The sequence below is a fragment of the Perna viridis genome, chromosome 11, assembly GCF_037379345.1.
Source record: "Perna viridis isolate PV_CMFRI_1.1 ecotype Kerala chromosome 11, ASM3737934v1, whole genome shotgun sequence".
NCBI classification, from domain to species: Eukaryota; Metazoa; Mollusca; class Bivalvia; order Mytilida; family Mytilidae; genus Perna; species Perna viridis.
This window is the reverse complement of record NC_142455.1, coordinates 22826766-22851364: the sequence shown is the minus strand read 5'-3', so window position 1 is coordinate 22851364 and position 24599 is coordinate 22826766. Positions and strand designations below refer to the sequence as shown.

The following is a 24599-nucleotide window of genomic DNA, read 5'->3' as shown; positions in this document are numbered from 1 at the left end:
ATCTTTTCACATTAATATACATATAAATACCTTGATTTACAGTTAAAGTTCAATTTTCTAAATCCTAACTGTATTTTTTTCAAGTAAGGTCATTTTGAACATTTTGCCATGCCCCTTTTTTCACCATTTTGTGGTTTGGTATTAATGTTCCATTAATGCCCTATTTTTTCATGAGAACTTGCTTCCTTCAATACTTCAATACAAAAATTTACACTGTAGTTTCATTGTTATTCAACTTGTGTACACCATCCACATAATTTTCACCATAAAAGACCTGAATAAGCAACTTTTTATTTTACATTTTACTTTTTTTTTGGAATTTGTGTTCCTTCAATGTACAAAAATGTATATTAATATTTTTATTAAAAATGGCATGCTGGCTGTTCACTTAAGATATAACTAGAACAAAGCATGTGTTCCCTAGACCAATTTAAGCATGGCGTTACACCATGCTGCCCTCACCAATTTTACAGTGTGCCGCAAATTGGCCAAATCCAGCTCATTTTGTCCTGCTTTACATAATTTGCAATTTAATTTATACTCTTCTAGTATTGGTATTTATGATATACTTTAACAACATCACACCAAGGTGAAGGCTGTTTATTGCAGGTTTTAGAAAATAAATTACCCTCATATATAGTTAGGGTCCCACCAAAAAAACCTTTTGTAATAGTTTAGTGCCCTAAAAATATATAAAGCACCTGGGGAAAACACTAATTTGTATTATAGGATTAACATTTATATATTTCAGGTAAAGAATTTCAGTGGAACAGTCCATGACAAGGAGTATATGGAATGGTTCTCTGGTAGTAATATCTTACAAAATGTAAAGGAACTGATAAAAGAAGTACATGTACCACTACCTCTTGATGACAACAAGATCTCAATTCTCTCCAGTCTGGAGGAAATGTTTCACTTAGCTCCTAGTTCTCTCTCTGGTAGATTATACTCCCATTTAACTAGTGGCTTGTATATTGTAATCACCTTACCTGTCTGTAATTCCATCAGTTCATTTGAATTTTATTGCTAAACGATTTAGGTTGCTGTCCAATATCAACACTACCTGTTTTGTGAGACTTTGCAGTATTTCACTTTATAGTGATAGCAGAAATGTTCAACACAAAAATCTTGATTCCTTAATGAATGCTGTCTGGTATCAACTTCATGTATGAGTGGGAGTATACCTAGCTTGACTCATGTGCAACTTTATGTTTAAATTTGAATTAGCTACATATATTTTAATTTAAATGAATATGTCTTTGGAATTATTTATACGGGTCATTCCTTTTAACAGGGAAGAATTCTTTTATATTATACGTCTGTCTCTGTGTCACAAAATTCATTTCCCATTTTCATCTAAGAATTTGAATGAAACGTCGTAATATTATTTAATATAATGAATGGATACTTGTATGCCAGATATATTTTGATATTACAATCATTTCATATTTGAGTTTTCCAAAAGAAAAGGAAAATAAAAGTGGTTTATTGATAAAAAAAAAAAAAAACATATACTAACTGAATTTTCATTTTGAATTTGTCTACTTACCTGTTTGATAAGTAGTTTTGTTGTGTTTAAACTCTGTGATCTAATCTGAGACTGTGTAACACCGGGACCAATATAAGAGCTGTACTGAAGCTACTCCTAATTAGATGATGACTGCTGTTTTAAAGCAGTGATTTCATACAGTCAGAGTATCTGTCATTAATAATCTGTGTAGTATGTATTGTTTCCAATCTATTTGTTTTGGAAATAAATGTCTGATTGTTTTTTTTACCAGTGTCTGGTGGCCCTATAACAGCTGCCCACTCAGGTCATCTCCCCGTAGTGAACCCAGTACCGGCACCAATTGAAGTAGAGATAGACAATGATCCATTCCCACTGGTTCCCCTTCATTCTGGACATTCCAGTAGAAGTAATGCCAAACTTGATTCTCCCCAGTATGAAAGTAAAGGTGTAGAAACTGTACAAGCTCAACATACAACTGTGCCAATTAATGAAAGCATAATAACTCTACTGTTTAAACTTCATGCCAAGTTGTCAGGAAAGGATGGACAATATGTGCCCTTATCAAGATCTAATCGATCAGTTAGTGATGCACCAATTGGTGATGGGCCATACTTTATTGGTAGAGTACTAGATAAACTGTCCCAGCAGAGTACAAGTTGTGCTAGGACTGTTGAAGAGTTGTATTCTCATACCTGTCCAAAAGAGGCTGGAAAGAAGGAATCTGCTAAAGATGAGGAAAGGTATGGTTTGATTATTTGACATTGAATATGTTAATTTTGTTCATTTGACATTGACTATGTTAATTTTGTTTATTTGACATAGACTACGTTAATTATGTTTATTTGACATTGACTATGTTAATTTTGTTTACTTGATATAGACTATGTTAATTGAGGTGTGTAGGGTTTGGTTTAATGAAAAATCTCAAATTGATATTTTCCCCATATCAGTGAGCGTTTCTTATAGAGTTAACCAAAAAACTAAGGGAATACTTTTTTGAGATTTTTTTTAAACAGAAGCCCATTTTAAAATGAAGATTGATATGTATACTATAATGAAACCTGTTTTAGATCTATGAATAAACCAAACACTGTTTTAACCAGACATTTTCTGATGTTCGTCTATCAATTACAATGTCTCTTGAACTCATGTTAACCAAATACCTGTCTTCAATCTGAAAGGTGTTCAGTTAAGACATTTTCAGGAACTTGTACATACATTGTGTAGAAGTTCAAGACACTGTTGCCATTTATTGAATGTATTATTATGTATCATCTACGAAATCAAAGTTGACTAATAAAGAAAGGTATAGGGACTAAATAAAGTTTTTAAGAGGACTATCTTCATTAGAAATTAAAGAAAAAACTACTGGTATTCAACTTTTGCAATTTATTTTCTTCAGAAGAAGAAAAGCTAAAGAAAGACAAAAGAAACTAATGGAACAGTTTGCCAATAAACAGAAAGCATTTATGGAACAGAACAAAGATGATTCTGCAGGTAACAATACTTATTTGGGACTGAAAATCCCATAGATCCTGTCTGACTCCAGGTAATGTCCACAGGGGATCAAAATGGCACAAGTCCAAGTTTTTGTCCCTCAATTTCTGATGCAGGACCATTAAAATTTCATTTATCTAGGTCCTGGACCTTCCGTACATTACAATTAATCTTAATGAGGACCTTTCACTCTTTCATTTAGGAAACAAAAGAGTTTGGGAACTTTCACTATTGAAATTAAAGTAGAAGTACTGGTCCAGTAAAGTTAGTTCCAGAAGTGCAGTAATAATTGAGCATTAACATTACTTTTAAGTACCAGAAAAGGCATCTTCGAAACAACTGTATGGGGTATACCCAGGGTTGGCATCAATAGTAATAAGTGTTTTCTCATTAGAATATTCATTAGATACATGTATCCATTCATGTATTCATTGTTAGATAAACATCATTGTTGAGCATTGGTTGTACATGTATAAGATGCAGGTTTTTTTAAGTGTCCCCTCACAAAAAGTCTGGGAAATATGGGAAATACTTGAGTCTTTCTATCTGTCTGTCTGTTTGTATGTTTGTTTGATTGTAACATTTTTGGCTTATGGTTGAAATTTTATTAATGCCATGATCAAACTGTTTATATTTTTATTACAATTTTGTGGATAAAAAAATACTGGTTCTATTCACTAAATTCAATATTAAATATATTTACCCTTCAGATGATACCATTTCCAAAATTAAGAACATATGTATATCTGTTATCAGCAAAACAACTTTAGTTATAAATCTTGTTTTTTTTTAATGTCTGTGAATGGAATAATCCATATGACATAGTTGTTTATCTTATATTTTAGACTATTTGGATGATGACTCAAAAGCAAGTTCATCAAGCGAGTCTCATGACGAGCAGTTCCGAGCTCGTGGTGAGAAGGAATATGAGTGTGTAATATGTGGTAATAGCAGTCCATCAACAGAGGATAAAACTATAGGACTGGTAGTCCTCATGCAGGCTACAAGTGGTAGGATATATTTTCATCTAGGGAAACTGTAAGGATATCTCTCATTAGGATAAACCTAAGGAATGTCAGTCCATAGATATTACTACCACACCAGTATTTCATCAGATTAAAATATTGGATAATCCTTTTTAGATATTAAGAACCAGTAATATATCAGAGAGAAGGGGATACATGCATGTCAAAAACTCCCACATTTCACTTTAATTTCTAATTCAGATACAGTTTCAGATCAACATAACCAATCTTACTTAAGATACAGTTTCAGACTAACATAATCAGTCTTAGTTCAGGTACAGTTTCAGACCAACATAACCAGTCTTAGCTAATCATTCATCTGTTGAAATTTAGAGACAAAAGATAAATACATATAGAATGTATATTAAATAGGCAATTAGTAGGAGTTATCAATGGTTTAAGAGATAGATGAATAAAATATGTTTAGCATTGTGTTAATCACTTAAAGGTGTATATTACATGAACTTGTCTATCTGTTTGTTTGTGTTTTTTTTTTACTTTTTTTGTCAATCTCACCTTCCTTTATGGACTAAATAAATTTATTGGTTTATTTTTGGGTTCATAACTTTTTTTATTCAATTTCATTTTAACATAAATATACTGAAATGTCTACCTATTATTTTGACTTGAATTATAGAAACCTTTGAAAATTGGTGTAGTATAACATGCCATATTTGCTACTAATTATAAAATCTACATTCTTTGTTTTTAGTAGGAAATACATCATTTTTGAATATCTGACAAGTCTAAAATGTTTGACCTTTATAAGAATTTGTAAAGTCACACCCTTTATCACATCCCTGTGTCACATGGCTAACCTTGATCACACCCCTTTATCCCACCCCTGCTCAGAATTTTATATAATTTTTGTTGTGGGGTCTCTCTGACATTGTGTATACTGTAAAACTCTCCTGTTAAAATGTACGATAAAGTGTATAATACATGACAAAGTTAGTATCACATGCTGTATTCCTCAGTCAGTATCAGCTCTTGTACCAGATGCTCTCATGCTGATATAGAAGTCTTGAGATGATACAGCATGTGATACAGATCTTGCCATGTATCATTCTCTATATAAAAAGATGTATAATTTTACTTACAGTGCTAGGCCATCGACTACAGACAGAGACACCTATAGAGCTACCTGTAGATGGTGGCAAGTTTAAATTCCATCCTGTTACATGTGCTTCTATGCACAGAAAACATCTAAAGACCATGTTTGAACATTTTGATGAGGTATAGTTAAAATAAATTGAGTTGCAGAATTGACTACTTTGAAATATTTTTATTTTAAGCCTTTCTTGAAGTAAAGGAATGAAATATTAGTACTAGCTATTGTATGCATACTATTATTAACATACAGATTTTCTTTTAAAGACAAATCACACTATTGTTTATGCGCATTGTATGGCACAAACTACTATATTGTCGTCAATTTGTGACGTCGCTTTTTGGGCGAAATTCGTGATTTATCTCCCTTTGACGGTGGAAGCAATATGATGTCGAGATTCAAGGGCTGCTTTGGAAAATCTTCCGTAAATGCCAGGCGTCCGTCCATATGTCCGTTTGTCCTACACAAACTCACGACTACAATTTCTCAATGGATTCTGAGGAAACTTACACCAAATGTTACTAATACTTAGACTTTGAAAAAAATTATAATCAGCATTGTCCGATAGTTTTAGAGGGAATTATGGCAATTTGATTATCAAACATTTTTCTTGGAGAATGTGAGCTAGTTTTCCTAATCACGACAAGATGTTTAAATGAGGAATATTAAAGAAATTAAATGTAGAAAAAGTTTCATGGGAGTATCCAATCCAGGCACGGATTCAGAGGGGTGGATCAGGTGAATGCTCCTCCCTTGAAATTTGAGGATATATTTTTTGTATGAAATTTTGATTGATTGTCGTCCATTTGCAAATTAAAAAAATCTGTGCTGTATCAGATTAGGAACAGTGGAAATATAATATAGCCTTACAATCAGGATTAATGTTTACCGACCAGGATGACCTGCTAATTTATTTTCTTAGATTCTGGGATCAAATTTTCTGTCCTGCCTCCTTTTTTAGAAAACTTTTTTCTTCTGCATAGATGCTCGAAATATAATTTAATGTAAACGAAAAATATTAGGACAATAATAGATCATGCCTTTTTATTTCTTGAAAATTTCGATCCTGAATTTTTATTTCAAATTTGACACAAAGTTTGCCACAAGAAGACACAAACTTGTACAAGTACATATGGGAGGTGCACTCTCTTGCATGTAAAAATACTTCACTGGCGACTGTTGTATGATATTTTTGTCCTATTGTTTAGTAACAATATTACTACTAACTGTTGAAACGCTCCACATATATTTGTAAGTGTTGAACTTAAGATCCCGATAAGTCATTCGCTATTGAAGTATTATAAATAAACATTGTGGTACATGTAACTTAAAATATGAATACAAATTATAACATGTTCATGAGAAGAGACACGGACATGCAACCTGAATGGTTTTATGTATATATCGCCTTTTGCCCAATTTTCTGTTCTCTCCAGTTGTAATACTTTTTGTCTTTCGCTTATTTTTCACAGTCAAGTTTTTCATTGCCGTTGTAATATTCTATTTCTTCTAAAGACGTTCCGTGGGTGACTATGATGTATGTCATCCAACATAACATTTAGAGTAGGAAACGTCCAATTACCAAACAAAATTCTGCAGAAATGGTACACAAATGTGATTGACTTTCTTATTTGATCGCTGACCCCACTTTTTAAAGAGTTTATAACATCAGCTAATGGTTACCTTTTCATTCCGCAAGTTTTTAAAAAATCGTAACGTGAGAAGTATTTCAGATTACTGTGAATATGGTTCAAAAGTTAGTTTTCTTTTGGCGGGAAACAAGGTCTTTTTAGGCGGATAAAACTCATTGTATTTTGTTTTTAATGTTTTATGAATGAAATACAGACAATTTCCAATCTACTTGTGTATGGCATGTGTCATTAGTAAAAATATTGGCAAGATCAGAGACGTTTGAATTGAATTCGGAAAATGACAAAAACTCACAATTTTACATATTTTTGAACTACTATATCTTTGTTAAAAGCAAGGTGACCTGTATTTTTTAGAAGCTAATTTCAATGCCTTTATACTTGAGACCATTCCATTAAAATTTCACGAAATTCCTAACTTCAGAACTGGTTAGTGTGATTTGTCTTTAAGAGTCTAAACTATTTGTCAAAATGGTAAAATCTAAATTTTACTATAAAGATTGCAAAAAAACAAATCAAGACTTAATTGAAGGGAAATCAATTTAATTTTGTGTAAAATGTAAGAAATAATTACAATGTTACTGAGTTGTCTGTTCATGTTAGAAATGCCCTGTATTTATATAAGCAAACAATTGTGGCTTGTTAACTACATGTATTAACTAATAAAAAAAACTGAAACCTCTGTACACATTTGCCAAAAATTATGATGCACTATTTCCAATGTGAGTTTGAGTAGAAAGAGGCTGTTCCTCAGTTTTACTTTGCAGTCAAAACCAAAAAAATATATCCACTAGCTAGATAAAAAAAAAAATTAGGTTTTCATTTTTTGCATCTTCATTGTTGGTACATATTTCACAATGATAAAACAATTTTGATAATGTTTGTCCATTAGGATAAACATTTACACTTTTTCAGTGTACATTTAAATGATCTCATAAAGTGGAATTATGTTTTTTTTCCAGTCCTCATGTCAGCTTTCTACCAACATAGGATGGGAAGGAGGAGTCCTGGTACAGACCTGTGGTCACTATCTACACTTGGACTGTCACAGCTCATATGTCAAGTCACTCAGGGTAAGGTCATATGTCAAATCACTTAGGGTAAGGTCATATGTCTAATCACTCAAGGTAAGGTCATATGTCAAGTCACTCAGGGTGAGTACATACATCTGGACTGTCACAGCTTATATGTCAATTACTCAGGGTAAGTATCTACATCTGGACTGTCATACCTCATATGTCAAGTAGTTAGGGGTGAGTACATTCATCTGGACTGTCACAGCTCATATATCAAGTCACTCAGGGTGGGTATCTATATGTGAACTGTCATAGCTCATATGTCAATCACTCAGGGTGAGTACCAACATCTGGACTGTCATAGCTCATATGTCAAGTCATTAGGAGTGAGTACCTACATCAGGACTGTCATAGCTCATATGTCAAGTCATTAGGAGTGAGTACCTACATCTGGACTGTCATAGCTCATATGTCAAGTCACTCAGGATGAGTACCTACATCTGGACTGTCACAGCTCATATGTCAAGTCCATCGGGATGAGTACCTATATCAGAATGTGACTGTTATGTCATTTTCTTGCATTTCATAGATTGTACCAAAAACCAATATTCTCAACACATGCATGATTTTTCCTCACTTCCCAGTGTGTGTTTTATACAGAAACTAACTTTTTTCGTCAGTCTCCTTCGCCAAGTAGGGGGTGCGTGGTATACATGAATGTGCATAATACACAGAAGAATACGGTACTTGCATAAGATTTCCAATATAGCTTGGTATAAAATTATTACAACAATGAAACAAACCCATGATATGGTTTTAGCTTATGAGAATTATTTCTGAATTTAAAATGAATTTATTGTTTCTTATCTACAGACTCAGCAATTAACACAGAATCTAGCTGTTAACAAGGGAGAGTACTGGTGTCCATTGTGTCGACAGTTAGCCAACTCTGTCATACCAATAATTCCTGTGGAGAGTCGGTACACACTAGTGAAACCCGTCACCAGAGATGAGGTCCAGATGGTCAAAGATATTGCAGAGATGATGGTCAATAGACCTATAACTCCAGTATGTACTATAAATTTTGTATACATTTACTATAAACATATTTTTTTTTTGCCTGTTGTGAAATTTCATGGATATTGTTATGTGAACATTTTCCTAGGTTTCTTTTTTTCACATTGTTAAAAATATTTTTAAGTGTATCGTAGTGTTAAAATGTACTCTGAGGGCACTAATCTTGGGCTTATTTGTTTGTCACAAAAATAATGGAATGTCATGTAAGTACATTATGAAGATTAAATGTGATTCCAGTATGACTAGTATTTAAACATTTTCAGTCCATTCTTGAGATATGGATACAAAGAGTAATCAATGCTTTATAAGAGTTGTGTCCCTTACCATAGGTCTATGTTTTCCAAACCAAGAGAAAGAAGTGGTATTAGTGTAGAGTTATTTATTTCAGAGATCATCAGTGTTGACTAAGACAATGGGTAGTGTAATGGAAGATCTGACAAATACAACATACAGTGCATTTAAAACTTACACCAGCTCACACACATCAGAGAGTGTGTTACTGTTTGTATGTTCAGTTGCTAGGTAAGAGTAATGATTGATAGAGTAATCAAGGGAACCAAGGTTATAGCGGTAATCAAAAGAATGTAATCCAGGGACAAAGACCAGACATGGAAAACAGACATACACAACAAAGTACATAAAGTAACTAAAATCATACATACAAAGTAACAAAAGCACATGAGAAAGAGCATGGACCAGGTGCTCTGGTAGGGTAAGCATTCTCTGCTTTTGAAGCTATGAATAAGAACTTAAATACCCCAAGTATACACAAGTCAGAAAAAACACATAAATCATACTGTCAGTTTTCAACTGGTATTTATGCTTCTTTACATACATTGTAACTTGACTAATAAGATCCCCCCTTTTATTGCACGTTTATATATACATGTATCTCTAATTTATCCGTCTTCTGATGGATTTTTTAGTTGGCTGTCAATAATCCAAATAAGGGATTTTCATTCTCTGTGTACATTAAAGGAAAATTGAGATGACCAGTGTTGAAAATAGATTGAGTTGACCTCATAAGTATCTTTATGAGATATGTTGACACATATACACTATCTCCTGCTGGTGTTTAAAATTCTCTAATGTAATCATTACAGGACAAACTTAGAGGTAGAATGCCTCCAGAGATGTGGTAACCTTAGCCAACAGACGTCTGCCTCTAGGAAACATTCATTCTGTAAGTTATTCTGTATAGTGGTGGAAATATGATCTTGTTTCAACAGGCTTGCAGCTTAAAAAATATTTGGGGGATTTGAAGGAGGGTCATTTAGACTTCATAGTGCTTCACCAATATAAACTTTGTATTTAACAGCTTTTATGCTGGGTTTGCATCCTGAAGTGAGGAGGGGGGTCCTTGTAAACCCTAAACACCAGTCTGCAGTGTATGTTATCAGGTGTGAATTATTGATAATACGCACAGTTAATACAGAATAACTGATTGATGGTAATAACCAAATTGCTAAACTGATAAAATCTATGCAGTATCAGAAAGAATTGTCAAAAGGATTATCCATGTAACAAATAGCAATATCAGGGTAAAAACCATTAAGTAGGAAACCATTGCAATAGTCCTGACTTGGTACAGGCTTTTCAATAAACCATGTTTTATAGTGCACTAAACCTCCTGCTTTCATTTAGGCTCATTATTTTAAATAAATTCTAACACAAATGGGCAGCATAAAATTGCCACCAATTTTTATTGGTAAAATCAGTAGACAAAACAATACAGAAGTTAACAGCATTTATGAAGTTCAGACAGAATCACAGTGAATCCAGTAGTACGAGGTGTGATGTTCTGTTAAGACGTTCAAAACTGATGTTTTTCTGTTTATTGGTGACCTTTCAGTTGATTTAAGGTAAAATTGTGATTGGACATTGCTGATATTTTACAATATCATGGAAATAGTCTGAAATAGAAAATCTGAGGCAATAGCCCGAAAGAAGCAACTTAATACTTTTGTCAAACGAAGTTTGATTTGAATAATGTCTAAGAATTTTGATAGGCCTGTCTGCAGCGGTTAGTAAGTGAGGAAGCGAGTGACTACCACTGCATGGAGCTTTATACATTGCAATTAATTTTCATATTAATGATTTTTAGTTCAGACCCAAGTGGAAAACTGTGTCTGTGTACCCAGTTATGAGTTTTAGATTGGTGGACACCACTTTAATAATTTTGTTGATTTAAGTTATACATCTCACATCTAGTCCATGCAAAATGTGGTTGGTATATTATTAAAGAGTACCCGTAATCAAGGGAACCAAGATTCCTGTGGAAATCCAACGAAAGTAATCCAGGGATAAAGACTAGACTGGAAAAACAGACACAAGCAACGAAGAACAACCAAAGTAACAGATACAAAGAAACAAAAGTCAATAGCTACTATGACTCCACTTAAAGCTGGGAGCAAGAACCAGGCACATTGATAGAATAAGTGTTCTTTTCCTCACTAGATACACCTACCGAGTTGCTCATATAAAGTCAAGTCCTACTTAAAGCTAAATGCAAGCCTGCGCTGCTAATATTGTCATATTAGATTACTCATCTTAAATCCTTTTTTATTTCAGTACCTTTAATGCATGTATTGAGCATGCACAGCAAAATTCTAACAACCAAACCATACACAGATATCTGGTCTCACATAACTGGTATAGGACTGACGGAACAGTCCAGCAGGTAGGCATTGATATTCATTTAGAATACATACTAATAATTCATTTCATACACAGATAACTGTTGTACTTTGGTATTAAAATTGTTTGTCTGCATTATAGTCTTGTAATATATACTGGTGCTACATAATTACCCTGTGCAAACAAAGTTCTAATCCAACTTACAGCTAGTTGAAATAGACCAGTTCCAATTTCAATACAAATCTAGGTAGGCAAGTAATTTAAATAGCAGAATAATGTAGAAATCTGTCCTACATTATTCCCATGTGCCCTATATTACTACCATAGGACACCTGTGTGATCTTTTGGACACTGTCTTTTAAGTTTGAATAGCTGTCAATTATTATGGTGAATGGCAAACTTAAATGTTAAGGTCATCATAATTGATAGCTATTTAAACTTAAAAGAGAGTGTTCAAAAGATCACACAGGTGTTCTCTGATGTAGGACACATTGGTATAATGTAGGGTAGATTTCTACCTAGAGAGCTATTTAAATTAGAACTGGTCTATCCCAACTAGCTGTAAGGGTTTAACATGTTAAAATCTCCTCAGGGAAACTCCTCCTAAACCACTCTAGGGATTTTGATGTAATTTTATAGATGAGTTGGGCATCATATGTAGATGTGCATGTAGGAATATATTTACTGTTGGGGAACTCTGGAGGGTGATAAACCAACTTAAAGGTTTAACATGTTGAAACGAGGTAAGCACAACTCCACCTTTACTGCTTCATGGAATTTAATGAAATTTTATAGGAATGTTGATATGTAGATTTGCACGAAAGAATATAACTCCTTATTTACCATTTTTATGTTATTTTAATTTTCAAAATTTATGGTGCTGAAATAACACTTTTACTGCCTTAATTGTCCTGCCGTATTTTGGTGTGTATTATGCGCACATTTTTACACAGAAATCATTTCCAGAACATAGGGGTGCAGATTATACTTCAATACATAAGAATTTGCCACGAAATTAAAGATTTTGGTATGTGAAAAGACATTGTGTAATGTAAACAAACAAACCAGAAGTAAAATGTTACTGAAAGAAATTTTATCCAATCATCAAATACATCTTTAAGTATTAAATTTTTAGTGATATTTTCTTCAGATCAGGTTCAAATGACTTATTAACATGTTTCAAACAAAGATTGTACAATATTTCTTTCTTATAAAGCATGGTTAGAAATTAATATGAAGCAACTAAAAACCAAAAAGTAACTGATTCCTTTTTTTGTCAAACCCTCCTTATCATATGCTTTTACAGCTGAAAATGATTATTCTGATACAATGTACTTATTTTGATTGTTTCTTACAATTTTCTTTCTTAAAAGTATATTTTTAAAAGAAAAATTGTGAAATTTGAGTTACAACCAAAACCGGAAATGTCCGATTTTCCTGACTTTCGATTTTGTTTTATAAGCCATTTCATACATCCTGTGTCAATTTTATCATGCTTCGAAATTAAAATTATCCAATTTATGTAGCTACTGATGTTTACATGAGGTTTTAGTCATGTTTTAGTTTCATAGGAAATACAGCAAAATATCGATTTTTGTGTATTACAAAATTTTACTGCAACCCGAGTCTAAAAAACTTCTTTTCATACGTTTAGACCTTCAAAAATACACTGTGCACAATACATAAATGTACACTATACACACCAAAATACGGTATATAGTGCTGTTAGTTACATGTATACAATGTGTACACCATGAGTTTTGATTTGCAGTTTAATTGATATCATTCATTATGATGTCTTTATTCTTTAAGCATTGGTTCTATATTTCAGTGTATCTGTCTACCATAAAGATGTGCCATTACTCCTGAGAGACCCAACAGCCATACTGATACAACTGATACTAACTCTACCTTCAACACTGGAGAAAGGTAATTACCTGGTCTTCTTGTTTACTTACAAGAGTGGAAGGTCTTGGACATTATTGCATCCTAAATGAAAAGTCCATCACAAGGAAGTGAAAGGTTCTCAATAAGAGTAAATGTTTAGTATGGTTAGTACTGGACCTAGGGTAAAATGGATTTTAAATGGTCCTGCATCAGAAAGTGAGGGTCCTGAACCTCAGACCGGTGCTAATTTGAACCCCTTGTTATTCTTGTTAACTCTTAAGAGGATGTTCATATAAAACTTAGGCAGATCCTATGATAAGGGTGGCACAGGGTAAATTTTATCCCATTGAATTTTTTATTCCAATGTAATGTATAATCATATATTGTGTGTCAAATAATATATAATTTGTTTTAAATAGACAATGGATGGCTCAGAAAATGATTTTAAAGTTCCTTAACAAAGCAACCAAATTTTGTTCAAATTAGAGAGTTATCTCCCTTTTTTCAATGAATTGCAATGCCTTCTATGTAATTTATTTATCTTTAACAGTTGCAAATTATTCAAAAACCAACATTCAATTTTGAAGATGGACGCAATTGTGGTATAAAATGGGGAATTTTTTTTTTAAATTAAAAATGTCTTGTGCCACCCTCTGCATGGTTTTTGCATGGACACCCTCATAAATAGTAATAGAAAACTTATTTGGAGAGGGGTAGAGGTCTAGAAATTAAAGTCCATGTAAATATAATGCAGTCAATCGTTCAGTCAGCGGACTGATTTCATTTTGTCCAAAATATTTAGTCACTAACATACATATATGTAACTTAAAGAAAAAGTAACATGTATTGCAATTGAAGAAATGTTTGCTTATTGTGTGCATGCATGTAACATCATAAAAAAACACATATAATTGTAATTAGTAAAATATTATTGAATGATACACAGAAATGTTCACATTGCTCACTGGTGTCTTTCTGAAAGGGAAGTCACTTCAAGTAGCTTGGGCCCTGCGCCTCATTAGTAGGTTTTCAAAAAAAAACAAAATTAATTAATTTGTTCATTTAAAGTGGTTGTATGTGTTAGTACATTATTTAAACCTTTTATAAAATAAAATTGTTTTATTTTAAATAACTTTGTGTATACCTAAATTTGTAAGAAAAATGGAACTTGCCACATAAAGTTGAAGTACATGTATTTTTACTTGACACTCTCATATACATGTACTATGAAGTATTCATTATGGGCTTTTTTCAAGCAAGCTAAACTACAATATGTACATGTAATTCTAAAAATTTCAGAACACTTCCAGCTAATTGTTAGAATGCTTTATAATATGATACTCCTCAAAGCATTAGTGTTTACAAGTTGTAAATTCACTGCGGAGGAGAGAGATGCTTGGAGAAGAAAAGGAAGGCTGGTATGTGTATTGATAAAGTTGTTTACTAGGCATTACACAATAGTTGTAAATGATACTAGTGTGTAAGATTAACAGCAGTTAACCTCCTGTCAGAATTAGTTTACTACAATTTTAGATGTAGGGTAAATATTTTTGCAATTTTGAAGCAAAAAGGTATGCAAAAAATTTAGAGGTTTCTTATTTTGGCACATGATAAGTAATGCACTAAGTAATTAAGCCATGATTTAGTTTTTTGTGAAATTTATTTTGGTATTTTTAGACAGACCACAAAATACACCAAAATTAGCACCCTGTGATAATAACCCGCTATAGGGTACAAAATTTCTTATTGTAATTGATGATGAGAGCTTTGCTAATGTTTTGGAAGTTTCAACTGATTTTTATGCATGATGATGAAAAAATACTGTATTGTTTCAGGTGCAATTCCAGACATTAGAAGGCATGTTAAGTCATGTGATCACAAGGTTAGAGGTCAGCAGACTGTATGATGATATAGAGATGGTAGATAAAGATATACCTGCAGTAAGTGAATCCAAATAGAGGTTGATTGATTGATTGATTGATTGATTGATTGTAGTTTTACAACCTGTGTCAGATATTTCATGAATTTCAGGACAATAGTATAAGACCCTTTGAACAGACCTGTTTTTGAACTAGACACCTTGAGCAAGATTCCAGATAGAGGAAAGTACATGTACATGATTTTTTAAAAATATTGTACATTTATTTATAAGGGTTTATCCTAAAGAGTTGTTCTTTTACCACTACTCAATTAATAGAAGGATAGTCCAGTGTTCCAATGTATGGTACTTGTAAAGTAGAAATCTGTGTAATTTGAAGATTTACTATTTTGACTGAAGTCTAGAGATGATCCAGTTATTGAGCTCTTCATAAGTTTTAGCTTTTGGTCATTTGGGATTTTTTTTTAATTCATTCACTATGCAAATATTCACTCCTAATTATGAGTTACTAGAAAAGTTTCACAAAGTGCCTTTGTTAATGGTGACCTTTGACACTGATATTATTTACTTACCAGATATGTCAGAGTGTATGGTCCCCACAGAGTGTAGACTATGCAGTACAGGATTACTGTTTACCTTTCCTAAAGATAGCCTCATTGATTCGATTCCATCTGTATGAGGAGGAGTTTCCTGCACCTCAGGTATTTAAATCATTGAGTGAAACCTTAAAATTAGAATGAATATTATAGCTTCTAAAGATAAAAATAAATGATGGTCTGTTGGACTAACATTTGTAAATCTACAATTCCAGTAATTTGTATACTGTGGGGGTATTTTAATTTGTGGATACCAATTTTCGTGGATTGGGGAGGAAACATAAGTTCGTATATTCTTGAATTTGTTGTGTTTTAGGTTCTCAGTATACACATCAATGGAAATCTCCTTTACGTTGGGAACAAAATTTCGTGTTTTGGTATACCCACGAAAACCACGAATATTGGTACCCCACGAACAATAGTACTTTCACAGTAGTTGATGTTAGACTTTTGACGTACAGTTTTTGTAGTAATAGCTACATGTTTCATATTTCGAAGTTTGCATTTACCCATATTACTACTGGAAGCTACTTCCCTCTGAGTGATGTAAATATTCACAACTGTCTCCTAGTAAAATGTTATGTGTATCTACACATACAGAGCATTAATTGTCTAATGTGTTTATTTTAGGACCGTGTTTTACTGATCATAATTCATTACCCATGATCTGATTGTTTTTATTTATATAAAAAATGACCTATGACTATTTTCTCACTAGGACAATTCCACAGAGTTCCAGATGTTACTGAGTTACCTTGGCCTTTTCAAAGGTTATGATGGGACCTGTGACAAGTCTCTCCATTGGCTGATAGATGAACCCATGACTTTAACGAGAATTTGGTGCACTGAACTTGTTAACTTTATCAATGAACAGCCTACTGATGCAAAGGTAAGTCAAAAGTCATTGTTAGATATAAGTAGATAATTTGATCATGAGATGATCATCAATCATTACTACTGAAGTGATCTTAAATTTCCTTCTTTAGCAAATCAAAGTCCCAACATGAGGTCACCATTATAGTATGCCTCAAGTTAATGAGACAAGCTGAGTGGAGAGACCTTGTGTTGACTTTAGGCTCCAACAAATGCAAAGTGGATAGGCAGTTGTTAAAAATCTTGTTGATAACCAAATAATTTGTTTATGAAACAGTTTGGCTATGTACTCAGCATTATGGTACACGTATAGTAAATAACTCTGATTTTGTTTTACAGGGTTTGGCTATGTACTCCCCATTATGGTATGCCCCACAGCTGATTGCGTTGCCTCATCACTACTATAAGATATTCCAACAGTACAACAGTAGACAATGTGGAATGTGCAGCAGTGTACCAAAGGACCCTGCACTCTGTCTTGTGTGTGGACAGTTTCTCTGTTTCAGACAGTCATGTTGTCAACAGCAAAGCAGCTTTGAATGTGTACATGTAAGTTTTTCTTTGAATATCAGAAGACAATGCCATATTTAAGTATAAATTCTAATATGTTGTGCTTTTAAGGTCTTTATACCACAGTGGTGGTAAAACTTTGTTAAATATATGACCAATGTCATAGATGTATGACAGTCTTATTTCAGACATCATTCATGTAGATAAGTTTTACACAATTTTACCAACACCACAACAGAACTTTGCTATACAGTGATGGCCATTTCATGCAACATATACACTGCATCTTTTAAATGATATAAAGAAACTAGTCCTATTAGAATTCAAATAAATGTTGACTTTCCTATGGTTCCAGGAAAAATCAATTTTTCACTTTTTTTTATTTACTGTTAAATAATATTACAGTTTGTCATTGTTAATGCATTTTAATTATGATGTTCAATGTTTGATTCTAATATGATTGGCTTTAAAGCTCTTTAGACTGCAACCATGGTAACAAGTATTAAACTCATGACCAACATTTATTGCAACACGTAGGCTGTGTCTATACAAAAATATGAAGGAACTAGTCATATTAGAATCGAAAAAAATCATGGAAACTCTATTTTATGATTGTTTTAACATGGGCCATTTATGTCATTATTAAACCCCTCACTATTGCTCAGAGTAAAAAAATCGCCAGCCCGTGGTAAAACAATGATAAAATGGAGTTTCCCTGATTTATTTCTCAATTTTTCACTTACAGTTAACAGAATTCAAATCTTTGAATGGTCTTTTGAACAGTTAATTTTCATGACAATTCGTCTGTCAACAACAAAACCAGGCTTGCCCTTCCTCAGTGTTATCATGGCATACTTAATATTTATTGTATATATAATGTTGTACTTAACACATGGTTTTAGTATCAACTATTTTTTACTGACTGTTAAATCTGTGTGTAAATGAGTACAACACCATCCCAAATAAGAATTATTTCTTTTCTAATATTTCTGCACTTGAATCCCACAGGGGTAGACATATTGGGTAATATATTGAGTTACATTGATAGGATTTCATACTGTAAACATATTTGCAGGTATCAATTTTCATGGTTTAAAAAAAATATAAGTGCTATATAGTTTTAAAATTCAATTTCGTAAGAGTATTTTTTCAAGTTTTTCTGTCCATTGCAAAAAAAGTGAAAATAGGTATACTGCAAAAATTGATGCTGTTACAGTATTAGAATGTATGCTTATTCCAATTTATTTCATTGGTGGACTGTGTTCTTGAAGTATGTTGTAATCATGACTGTGTAATCATTGTAGCATTCAGTCCAGTGTGGAGCTGGGACGGGGTTATATCTACTGATCAACTCTAGTACAGTGGTGGTAATCAGAGGTCCTAGGGCCACACTCTGGGGGTCTATGTACCTGGATGATCATGGTGAAGAGGATAGGGAACTCAAGTAAGTGAATATGTCATAATACTTTGGTAGAAGAACTATTTATTCGAAAACCAAGATTCAATTCTCATCAAAATGGAAAATAGTATGCTGTAAAGATATCATTGAAATCAAAATTCCACAAACAATAAATATGATAAACCATGGAAATCGATACCATTTAATTAAAAAAACCTCACAGAAACTTAGTTTATAGAGTTGAGAGTAATTCAGGAATCCTGAGGTATTTGGGGGATGAATGGAAGTGACAATTACAAGTTGCTGCAGTTGTAGTAAAGCTCTTTTTATATAGACCTATATTACAATTTTTAAGATAAAGTTATCAGGAATTATAACAGATCAAACAGTATGCTTTATTGGAAAAAAGACAAGATTTTTGGGTTTTTGATCCTTCAGGACCAAAATACCTTATTTTGCTGGTCCATCACTTGAACTTTGCTACTATTTCTGAATGCTACATAAAAATATAGTTCAAATGTAATTCCTTTTATATCATTTAATACCTCTTTTATAAACAGTATATATGTTTCTTGCATTTATTCAGCTGAATAATATTCTATTATTTCTGCAATTAAAATTAAGAGTTAGTCTTCATATCAACTGAAGATTTGAGGGACTCTTTTTAGCCTTGAAAGATATTTAGTAATAAATATGAATTCAGGGAATTTAGTTCTTGCAGTAATGTGTCAAGAAGTGTAAAATGTGTTAAAATGTTTCCTTTAACATACTTGTCAGTCATATTCTCCATCCTATCATTATTGATTTACTATTAATAAACAGGAAATGAGAAACAGTGATTTTAACCTAGTAAAATTGGCGAGAAAATTCAAATTGATAAAAGTGTCTAGTTTTTTTGTTCATCAAAGAAATAATTTTGTTAAGCTGAAATTGGTTTTATTTGAGTATGATTACAGTGTAGGATAAATACTCTGTTAAATAGTTTTGGAATGTAAATGTACATTAACTTTTGGACAGGTTTAAAAATTTGGGGAAAAGGTGAAATGGAAAAAAGTTTGTAAAATGTGTGTGTGGTTGGATGAATAGTATGGTTTGACATTCAATTTATACATATTAGGAAAAAAAGAAGTTCTTAATGATATGTAAAATGCAAATGTATGATCACAGTTTGATTTTACATCATGTAACGTTTGAAATTTTGTGCATGCTACAATTTCACAAGAATTAAAAACCTCCAGTGCTAACATTTTGATTACTTACAGTTTCTAATTAAGATGATGAATCTATTTCAGGAGAGGAAAGCCTTTGTTTCTCAGTCCAGAAAGGTACAATCTCCTCAGACAACAATGGCTGTCACACAGCTTTGATCACTCCTGTAAACGTTGGATCTGGCATTTAGATAGACTTTAAATTCAAAGGTAGATCATTTGTTTTTGATTAAAAGATGGCATCAAGTTCAGGATCAAGATGATTTGATTGGTTACCTTTTTTTTTCATTTTAAACTGTTTTGTGTTTAGTTCGAAGATTGCAATTGTAATAGGAGATAATGTTCTTTTGTCAAATTAATTATGTAATACACATGTTGTATATTGATGCTCAGCTGTGATATAAAAATCATTGTTATTAGATTTGTATAACTGTTGAGCATACATGTGAATATCTGACTTTCAGACATTGCCTCATGTTCTCTCGCTCAGAAGATCAAACTCTTGTTTAAAAGAATAATAATATCCAGTTTTTATATTTGACATTACAAAACATGTGTAGTTAAGATTACTTCAAAGCTAATTTACGAATTTACTGTTTTTTATACGCCCACTCTCCAGTAATGATGAGGTTGATTTAAATTCAGACAAAAGTGACTAATATCCCTTTCATAACACTATTAACACATGTTTGATACAGAACACATGTCAGTTTAAATACCTCGTTTTGTAGCCGGGTTGCCCTTGTCTTATAGAATGGTTAATATCGGTCGTTCAGGTAAGGGAAAACATTTTCTTAACATTTTCATCAGGAGCTATAAATTACATCCATTTGGTACTCAACTTCAGTATGGGGTCCCATATCATAAGATACAATTTCAGGTCTTCTACTTCCTGTATACAGAAACCTTCTGTCTTTGACCTATACTCCTGACCAAAATTTCCAAACGGCTTAATCTCAGTTTCAGGGTTTATTACATGTAGATTAGAATTTATATTTCTCTTTTTTCTTTGTATAATTAGTGCCAAATAATTACCTTGTGTTAAAAACTAATGTATGTATTATATTATTGTCTACTATGTCTCTACGCTGATAAATACATGCAGTCTCATCCAGAATGTATGACTGTGTATATTACAGAACCACCCATTTATATGTCTTATCAAAAAGTAAATTTTTTTTGTTAAACTTTTGAAAAAGTCCAAACTTTCTTTTTAAAAGAAGAATTTAAAAATATTCATACTCAAACATAATGCATTTAATTGTGATAAGGGTTATTGTAAAAATCAGTCTTAACTCAGAGCTGTAAGCTATCACAGATGGACATTTATAATGCTATTTTTATATGGATTTTTACATGATTTAGCTTCAATGTATAGTTCAATCCTCCAGCAGTGTAGGTATCTCTTACATTAAATTAAGCAATTATGTATGCATTTACTATTATGATTTTGTCATTTGAACTTAAATGCAATCTTACCTTTTGCAAGGTCTGTAAAATTATTATAATGGGAGTTTATATTGTTGTAATACTACGCCACTCATTGGCTTTCTGTGAAACTTCATTTATTTTTTGTGTGCCTTTCCCTTTAGGGACAAGACATGTAAGAATAACTGGTGCCTGTACATCTGTTCTGTTTTGGTAATAATAGTACAAGGAATAATATAGAACATATTAATGTGATGTTTTGCATTAAAGAAAATACTAATTATGAAAGAATGTTAAGCCGTCTAAATTGATGTTAAAAGTGTTATGATGTTGTACGTTATTTACAGATCAAATTGATTTTTGTTTTCAATGTGTTTGTTGGTTTGCTCCTAATTTTGTTCATTCTGTTATGTATTTTTTTTTATTATTATTTTTTTTTTATTATGCCTTGAATCAAAACTTTGCTGTAGCCTCAGAGATTTAAGTTGGTCTCTGATCAGAGACATTTACATATTATTTTAGTTTTCTGAAACACATTCAGAGCGTATGTTATTTTCCTTACGGCTTTTTTGGAAAGAGTACAAATATTGATTTTTCTTCTTAACAGTTCTGTCTTGCAATTGAAAAATCAACTGAATGATTATTTTTATATCAGGTATATGTTACTAGATTTTTTATACACAATTGGACTTGATCATTTTACTAGAATAATTAAGGCACACTTTGTGAAACATGTTCAAGTGGTAAATTAAGCTTTAATTTTCAACTACTTCATTTTAAGAAATGTTATGGTGAGTTTAATGATATATCAGCAGGAGAGTTCTGAGTTTGCAGCCACATTTGTATCTTCAGTGGGTCATCTTTGCATTTTTGCCATTTGCAGAAGAGGTGCTGTTAAGTATCAGTCTTTGTAAAAATCATGCAAATTCTGTAATATGTGATCCACCCCAAATAAAGCTACATTTTTATTTTTGTTATTAAATTGCTTATGATGAAATGTATAATCATTTATTCCAATCTGTCTGCTCTTTTGAGATAATTCACATTGAAAATCCAGTGGTTTTTACTGCATTTTAGTGTCATTTACAGAGTTATCTCCCTTAATTTTGAATTCTACAGTATATAATTTATAACTCTAATGATTAAAGATTCCATGGAAATCCACATGTTATTTTCTATAAACATAAGCATTTTAGACAAAACATCAAAAATAAAAATGTGTAGGCTTTCCCACCATGAATGACATTTTGCATGATTCTTACCTTGAATGGTACTTAATGATTTGTTTAAATCCTCAGTTCCTATAATTGGGTCTAATACTGAATTAATATTCTGCAATCAAAGTTTTTGAAATCATTGATGTCACAAATTGTTGAAAATTTTCTCAGACTTAAATATGTTTTTTTAAGTTTTTTGTCAGTGATTTCTTGTGTGTAAATACTGATAATCTTGCATGTGAGCTTTTATTCTCAGCAAATGATTGGTTTGAATGTCATTATAACTCAAACAAAGTAAAGTGTTTTGCCTTATCACATTACACACAAAGGCTGAGAGAAATGAAACATGTAAGTTGACATTACATTACACACAAAGGTTGAGAAAATTGAAACATGCAAGTTGACATTACATTACACGCAAAAATTTAGAGAATTGAAACATGCAAGTTGACATTACATTACACGCAAAGGTTGAGAGAATTGAAACATGAAAGTTGACATTGTAAGTTTCATTGTTATAAAGTATTAAAGATAAACCATCTTACATTATAACTCATTGAGTGTCAGATTCCTCCCATCTCCATAGCTAAATGACAGTATTTTAAGTACCAGTCCATATAAAATCCAGACACTGCCTATGGTAAGGTGATTCATGGTGTAGAAAAACCCATGGATCAGACGATGCTTTTTGTTGTACATATGCTATATATTTATGTGACAATAGTCCTTTCTGTATTTAGATCTGTACTTTTGAGAAAATTGAACTTCAATTACCCACTAAAATCAACCAAATCGAACCAAATCAAGAAAAATAACTCGCAATGTGCCAATTTCATGTACAATCTATATAAATTTTATCTCAAAAGTGCAACAACCGAATGAAAAACTAAGACTTGTTATGTGGTCTATAACTATTTCTGAACAAGAAATAAAAATGATCTGATGGGGTTTTGACATGCATGAATCACCTACTGTCTGATTTTTAGAAATACTGCTACTTCAGTACTCACAAAACCTGGGGCTGAAAATACTGTCAGATAGTTTGATTTGAGAAATCTGATGAACCATTTGTTACATTGTAAGGAGCTATATACACTGTCTATCTGGTCATTTCTTATTAGGAACATGGAAATTAAACAAAAAACATCAAAGTTGGTGACTTACTCTATGTTAGTGCTATAGCTGTAAAACTGATAATTTTTTTTACTCTTTTGACTTTTTGTGATATTGACAACAGATTATTTTGTTGGGTTGTTTTTGTTGACTTCTATTCTAATTTTGCCTATTATGTTACAGACTGAATCAGTCAGCAGAAGAGAAAAAAATGTGATACAAAATAAAATTTGTAAAACAGTTGTCATGTTTTTATTTCACAACCAAAACAATTCAATCAAAGCACCATTTACATGCACAAATTTTACATGTGTGTGTAAATTTGCACACATGCAAATTTACACACGTGTGAAAGCCAATTGCTAAGTGTTTATATATGAGTTTTTGTATTGTTTGTATTTTGATTTTTTTTTTAATCAAGCAGTGAGTCAATATAATATTCAGTCTTATGTTGACACATCCTCACAGTAGATAGAAATTTTGACTTTAATGACGACAAAAAAGACTCATTTCCTACAATCTTAGGTTAAATTCAGAAGAGATTGTTCTGTTTTATGTTATAAACATTCACCAAACAATTGCTTAGTCCAAATTACCTATGATCCTGCAATCCTCTTCTTTTTCATTTGAATAGAAAAGTAGAGGGTTGCAGAGACAGAGGAAATTGTTTGTTTGTTTGTTTGTTGGGGTTTAACCTCCGAGCAGCAATATTTCAGCTATATTCAGACAATGAACATGAAATGGATGATAAAATGAACATGAAATGAAAAAAAAGGATGGGTCACAAGGATAATGGGTCGACAAATTTTGATTGCCACTGGAAAAAGGGGGGATGGGTAAGGTCGGGCAATTTAGCCTCCTGTGGCGGAGCGCAAAGGTTCCTACTCCTATCGAATACCACAGCAGGGTTCTTTAACGTGCGAGGAACGTGGCATCTTTCCCAACACGGTGCATAATCATAATCATT

The 24599-nt window shown here is 32.4% G+C and overlaps 1 protein-coding gene across 1 annotated transcript in view; it reads left to right on the top strand.

Annotated features, from left to right (window-relative positions):
* LOC148603398 (E3 ubiquitin-protein ligase ubr3-like) overlaps positions 1–23874 on the top strand; it is a 42298-nt gene extending 18424 nt beyond the window's left edge. Inside the window, exons 19-36 of the mRNA XM_088553603.1 lie at positions 752–938; positions 1782–2250; positions 2913–3007; positions 3853–4017; positions 5135–5268; positions 7755–7865; positions 8682–8876; positions 9274–9407; positions 9989–10068; positions 11457–11565; positions 13354–13451; positions 14709–14827; positions 15245–15349; positions 15864–15989; positions 16603–16773; positions 17097–17306; positions 18572–18711; positions 19959–23874. Of these exons, the coding sequence (XP_088409729.1) occupies positions 752–938; positions 1782–2250; positions 2913–3007; positions 3853–4017; positions 5135–5268; positions 7755–7865; positions 8682–8876; positions 9274–9407; positions 9989–10068; positions 11457–11565; positions 13354–13451; positions 14709–14827; positions 15245–15349; positions 15864–15989; positions 16603–16773; positions 17097–17306; positions 18572–18711; positions 19959–20076 (2766 nt within the window). The 3' untranslated portion in view covers positions 20077–23874. The remainder of the gene's footprint in view (positions 1–751; positions 939–1781; positions 2251–2912; positions 3008–3852; positions 4018–5134; positions 5269–7754; positions 7866–8681; positions 8877–9273; positions 9408–9988; positions 10069–11456; positions 11566–13353; positions 13452–14708; positions 14828–15244; positions 15350–15863; positions 15990–16602; positions 16774–17096; positions 17307–18571; positions 18712–19958) is intronic.
* The last annotated feature ends 725 nt before the right edge of the window (positions 23875–24599 follow it).